The sequence below is a fragment of the Sebastes umbrosus genome, chromosome 5, assembly GCF_015220745.1.
Source record: "Sebastes umbrosus isolate fSebUmb1 chromosome 5, fSebUmb1.pri, whole genome shotgun sequence".
Lineage (NCBI taxonomy): Eukaryota > Metazoa > Chordata > Actinopteri > Perciformes > Sebastidae > Sebastes > Sebastes umbrosus.
The window spans coordinates 36,077,592-36,083,813 of NC_051273.1; the positions used below are offsets into that span (position 1 = coordinate 36,077,592).

The window sequence follows — 6,222 nt, forward strand, 5'->3', positions numbered from 1 at the left end:
TGTTCTGAAATCAGTGGCCACAATCTATCTTTAAATTCAGCATCTCTGTATTTTTATATTTCTGTACATCGTAAAGTTCGTTGTGCTGGGAGACGAAGTGAATGTGAAGTTTATCATGCCATTTTGGATGATGACGTTTTCTCAGACGGTGACTCTGAGTGGTCAAACAACCCTCTTTTGCTTTTTGATAGATGCAAAAAAACGCAGATAATTGAACCTGTTCCAAAAACTTTAATGACGGACGAAAGTTTCGGAGTCGTGTGTAAACCTGACTGACAACCTGAGGTCGTATTTGCAAAGGTGTGCAAAGACCTTCACTTTGCCAGCTTATTGGTCTCTAGAGTTATGGGTAATGCAGTCTTTTATCATTTCGACTTATACATAGTATATGTTACTATTACTTCACATGGAAATGACAATATTGTATTTTACTTTTAGCTAAACATTTTCAAATTAAATATTTTTTAGATTTTACCAAAAATTATTTTCAGTTGAACATGTATGCTATAAAATTCAAAACAGAAATTCTACTAAAACAAATATTTGAGTAACTAATTAGTAGTTACTTGGTACTAACCATAACTGTCAAATAAATGTTGTGACGTGAAGTATTTTCCTTCATTGTTCTGGAATAAAGCATGAAATGGAAATACTGAAGTACAGAGAAGCATCTTTATCAGTTCACACTTCATAGCTTGAGTGAAGGAGATATGATCTGTCAGTTTGTTTGTGTGGTTGCTGTGAGTAAACTGGAAGTTTTAGAGGCTTCTGGGCCACCCAGCGAGTTTTCGCTGGAGGGAGAACAAAGGTTGGCAGCCAAATGAGTTGATGGATTTCTGTTGGTGTAAACAACATCTGCCAAATTCCCTCCCACTGCTTCCACAGGTAAATGCCACCCATGTGATTGAGAAGAGGAACACGGATGAAACACAATGACAAACTGAGTTTTAAACCTCCCACTGAAAGACAGTTGGGAGGAAGAGATAAGAGAAGTAGTTGGATGGGTGTAGATGAAAGTGGAAAAAGTGTGACAGAAGAGTGATTGAGGACACAGAGAGAAAGTAAAAAGAGAAAGAGGGTTCCAGACATAGAATAGAAAAAAAAGAAATGGGTTGCAGGGTTTGTAATACTCAAACTAATTATGAGGAATGGAGGAAGTCAGGTGACATTATATGTAAGAGGTCAGGTTGGACGGAGGGATCAACAAACACGAGAGGCTGCTGTTTGTTTGGTTTTAAAGCATGACCGTGATCGCCCCCTAACCTTAATCACATTTTAATTTTTGTAACTATGGCGACAAAGGATCCTTAACTTTAACAAAGTACTGTATTTTAACCCAAACCATGATCTTTCCCTAAACCTAACCAAGTAGTTTTTCTGCCTGAACCTAACTAAACGTATTTTTCATGCATTTTCCTACGATGTCCAGCAACACGTGACACACGTGTCAATTTCCGCTCCAGTCTTTTCAAAATAAAACTACTTAGGTTTAGGAATAGACCTACTTGGTTAGGCTTAGGCAACAAACTACTTAGTTAGGTTTAGGAAAAAATCGCGGTTTGGGTTAAAATAACTACAGAAGTCCCGTAACTTAAGTACGTAAGTTACATGACAAATAAATCAACTTTGACTTGTGGTTTAAATATATGTGTATATATATATATATATATATATATAATAATATTTTATTGATTCAACACAGACCATTTCGGTAGAATATGACAATAGAATAGAAATTATTTTATTTTACTTTTGTAAGGCATTTTTTAGGCAGACGTTTTACTGGCGTCTGGTACTCGCTTTCAGTCCAAAATGGCGGAATCATAGCTCTGATGTCGCAATGGAACAAACAATTGATTTTCACGTGGCAATATCCACCTTATTCCTCGCCCCCATGATACCTTGCGTGAATAGTGGGCGTAACTTCCGATGCGTCGTGTCACTGAATCGTTTCCCATGGTAACGCTATGCTAATCCTCTCTCCTAGAGCGATTATATTAACAAATCTAGTAAAACGTGTGAACACCAGCTATCACAGCTCAAACTGGATAATGTGATCATAGCTCTGCCTTCTACTATGGAGGGATGGAGGACGACCTGAAGAAGTGGTCTCAGATAACCTACATTAGCATATTTAGCTACTTTATGGACTCCGTTGCTGCACACGGTGAAGAGATGAACAATCTGAAAAGCTCTGAGGCAGATCAGGACTTCCACAGTAACAAGGTTTAGTTTTCTACACAGATAACTATACTTAAACTATCTGTAATCTAATGCTGCCCTGCACTCTGTGCCATAAACTGCCTTACATTTTAAACTGTACAGAAAATAATGAGAGTAACTGGCTGTCATTAAACCAACGCTACAATGCTGAATCCTCCCTACACATGACATCATATCTGATGTTCTCCTGGCTCTGCTGTCAGTCCTTTAAGGACCCAATGTCTCTTCTCCGCTGCTCTTTAGAGCCCAACTAACGTACACTAACTATATTCGGTACACTACCGATGTTCCGTACAGATGACATTTTTCCGCCGATGGCTGAATAAATACTTCCAGATCGTGCATAACATTTATATGCGTGTCATCCTCAGTTCCCTCTCTTTCATTCCTGACCAATCACAGACCTCCACCATTTGTTCCTGTGAGGTTTCAGTCAGTTCGTGAGGAGCGCACCGTGCGCCCACAGCGCCCGGAGGGGAAGCTCCGGTCCCGTCTGCAGCTTGAGCGGGGAGATGAGTAGAGCAGCGAAAATGTACATTTCAACTTCATTCTTCTTCTCACAGTACTGTAGTCTGTATGAAATGATTATTATGCTATCACACGTTGTTAAATATTTTACTCTTTTTGAATAAATGCTTTGAAACGGGCATTTTTAACATCAATGGTGCTCACTGACTACTTGGCGCTGCAGCAGCGACTCTGTCAACACAGACGCTGTTTGCACGTAATCCTGCGCCCAATATTGATGTTAGAGCAGTGTTATTTAATTAAAGATAAATAAAGTTAACGTTTATTACATCAATTGAATATTTTGAGATTTAAAATGTTCATTAATCGCCGTTGAAATCATGTTCTGCGCTCTGTACTGAACACCGTTAAGCTTAATGATCTTCCTACACAGGCCGAGGCATTTCACCACTTTTCTCAAAAACTCTGGTCAAAAAGACATCAGTCAAAGTGTAGACAGTCTGATGGATAATCCCCCGGAGAATGAGCACACAAACATGGTTGTCTGGCTCTGAGCATGGCTCACATACCCCCCCTCACTGCTTGACCCTACTTAAGTAGGACTTCTATCCCCCAAACGGCACAACTAGACCACGCTGTCAACCATCATACCAAATTTGAAGTTCTAAGTTAAATAGTTTCCGAGTTCTGCTGCTGAAAACAAAGTGTGACACACAAACGGACGGACGAACCCGACTATGTTGTCGCGGGGTATAATAAAGCAGGATTTGCTAAACTGAAGGCAAATTACTTTTCAAAAGAAGTCCCGTTTGTGGTTAGCCACTATGGTTAGCCTATGGGCCTAACTAGTTTACTGCTACTACCGCTACCTCACCGGAAGTTACGCCCATCATCATTTCTACAGCAACACCCCCGAGAATAAGGTGGATACTCTTGTTTTTACTTCCAGAACCAGGGGCACCAAAAATAGCTTCTCTCACTTCACAACCCTACAGAAGCATTTTTCAAATAAAGGCCTGGTTCTCTCTGCAGTTGAGGTACAATTGCTATTTGATAATTCATAGCACACTACAGTATGTGGCGTGCTGATAGGGCCAGAGACAAAAACCTAAGCAGATATCTGTTTGTATTATTACGGCCACAAACTGTGCACTCCTATAGGGTACAACAGAGATCATTGGGCCTCAGTATTAGTCTACTTGCAGGCATGACTGTAAATGCATGTGTGGGTCAGTATGAATAAATAGGACCTTATAGGTGCTGGGGACAGTGTGTGTGTGTGTGTGCGTGTGTGTGTGTGTGTGTGTGTGTGCGTCCATGCCTTGTGTCTGATAGTTGAGTCTCCTCATCTCCACAGGGTCTGAGGAGTGGGCCAGCAGTGAGTCCTTCACCCCCGCCATGTGCTCATCCTTGGCTGGAGATGTCCGTTTCCTGGAAGAATGAAGTGGTGGTTTGAGAGAAGATAACCAAGTTAGGACAGGCCACAATCACTAAAAGTTAGTACTTTATCTCAAACTAGGGACAAATTTAGAATGAAATTTAATAATGTAAAAAAACAAAAACAAGGATTTATGGGTTCAGATTGGGATTGACAGCATGTGATAATCCAGAAAATAAACTTGAAGTTCCTCGTAGTAGCTTTAAGGGAGCTCTTGATACTGATTAATGTCTGCTGTGAACAGTGACTATACATTACAGTAGATGGTAGGTAGGGATCGGATATATTTGAATTAGGGATGCTAATTTTGAAAAAGTTCCTTAACCGATAACCGACCCTCGTTAACCGATTATTAACCGTTAACCGACAAGATTTGTGCCTCGCATGCAGCGGTGTGCCAGCTGCAGTGTATGAGCACAACAGACAACTGAGTCTCCAGTTCACCGTCCTGGAGCGTTAACTTAGCAGCTACGATGCTGTGTGTAGTGTCGTGGACATGCAGCCACTTTCCCAGTAAAAGTCTCCACCGCACATTTAGTTTAGTTTAGCAGGTTGTCAGCTGTGTGTCTGCCCGGATTAATTTTAGTGAGTGTCCAACAGTGTGTGTATTTGTGCTACGTTAGCAGCTGTAGCATTGCCGGAGGCTTTGTGCTCGCCGCCACCGCACACATACGGTCTGTCAGCGCGGCGAAACTTTAAGAACTTTCCTGTATCTCAGGCTCCGCCTCTTAAGGTGGGCTGTTAAGGTGGACCAGCTTTTCTCCTTAAAGAGACGAGCCGCTCCTCTTTTTAATTAATTATTAATATTTCTTTTAACCATTTTAACTAATGGCGTTAATCGGTTAAAATGCTTAATGCCGGTTAACGGTTAAACGGTTAATTATTAAGGTCCCTAATTTGAATATTTGCAGGCTTGGTCACTGAGGCTAAAATACTGTTGTTGGAGTTCATGTCCCCCCCCTACCCCCCCGTTGGGAGACATCCCATCTTGAGTGAAATCAGTTATGGAAAGCAGTGAATTTCACAGCATGTTGGAGCAGCCTGCCACTCCTGTTTAATGTCTAGCGCTTACTTGAGTGTTTCCACAGCTGGATTTGTGGAGTGGGGGGTTCAGATTTGGGCATTGCTCATTAAAATCCCTAATTTCCCCCATATGACTGTGTGAAAACTAACAGGTTGAGAGCGATTGGTGAAGCAGCCTGACTTCGGCAGATTTGGCTAATGGCGGCAGGACTGAGGATATGTGGTGTTACAAACATGATGTGCATACAGCTGTGTTCACTATAGTCCTTCCGTCAGCTGGAAGCTTTATTACAGCGTATTACATCTGAATCAAAGCCAGGGGGCTGTAGGTTTGATGGACTTTGAAGGAGACCACATCATCTGGGTCACCAAGCTTTCCAATGTCCAATGACAGTTTGAAATCATGTCTTGTTGGTACAAAATTGTCATGTACTTTAATTTCTGACAGAGTCAGTGCTTGACCTGGAATAAGATTGAACCCTATTAGATACTGTCTGAGTTTTATTTAATGTGCCAACCGGCCACTAACATCTCTGAATGGGGTTCAGAGATATTTCTTAAAGTGACAAAGTTGGCCGCTATTCTATTCTTCAAATGATGTCGCTCTATAAACGTCTACATACTGTTGGTTTCACAAGGATCAATTACTATTAAACTCCTAGGGTCCTATCTTACGTCTGGCGCAAAGCGGCGCACAGCGCAGCACAACTGTCATTGCTAGTTTCAGACCATTTGTCATTTTTACGTCCAGTACCCACATTGTGTAAGTAGCAAATTAACTTGCACCCATCTGCGTGCCCATGGGCGTGTTGGCCTTAAAATGAGGTGTGGTCAGACGCATTGTTGGTGCATTGCTATCTTGAGGCAGCAGAAAGCGATTGCGCCATTGACCAACAAAAAGGGGGGGGGCAACTATAGATTCGGCGTCTTTCCACATTAAACTCGGTGAAATTACAGTTGAGTTGGACCAAAGCACACTTGGTGATTGTTGGAAAGAGTGACGACGACGGTTTAGGTGAGTTTTATTTTGTTTCTGTCCTGTTTGAATGAAGTGTTTTACGATGCTCCGC

General features: G+C 41.6%; 1 protein-coding gene across 7 annotated transcripts in view; it reads right to left on the reverse strand.

Annotated features, from left to right (window-relative positions):
* Window positions 1–6,222, reverse strand: part of ptprfa (protein tyrosine phosphatase receptor type Fa) — a 454,009-nt gene that overhangs the window by 52,334 nt on the left and 395,453 nt on the right. For all 7 annotated transcript variants that reach the window (XM_037768968.1, XM_037768972.1, XM_037768971.1 and 4 more), the window contains one exon: window positions 4,013–4,122. In XM_037768968.1, the coding sequence (XP_037624896.1) occupies window positions 4,013–4,122 (110 nt within the window). The remainder of the gene's footprint in view (window positions 1–4,012; window positions 4,123–6,222) is intronic.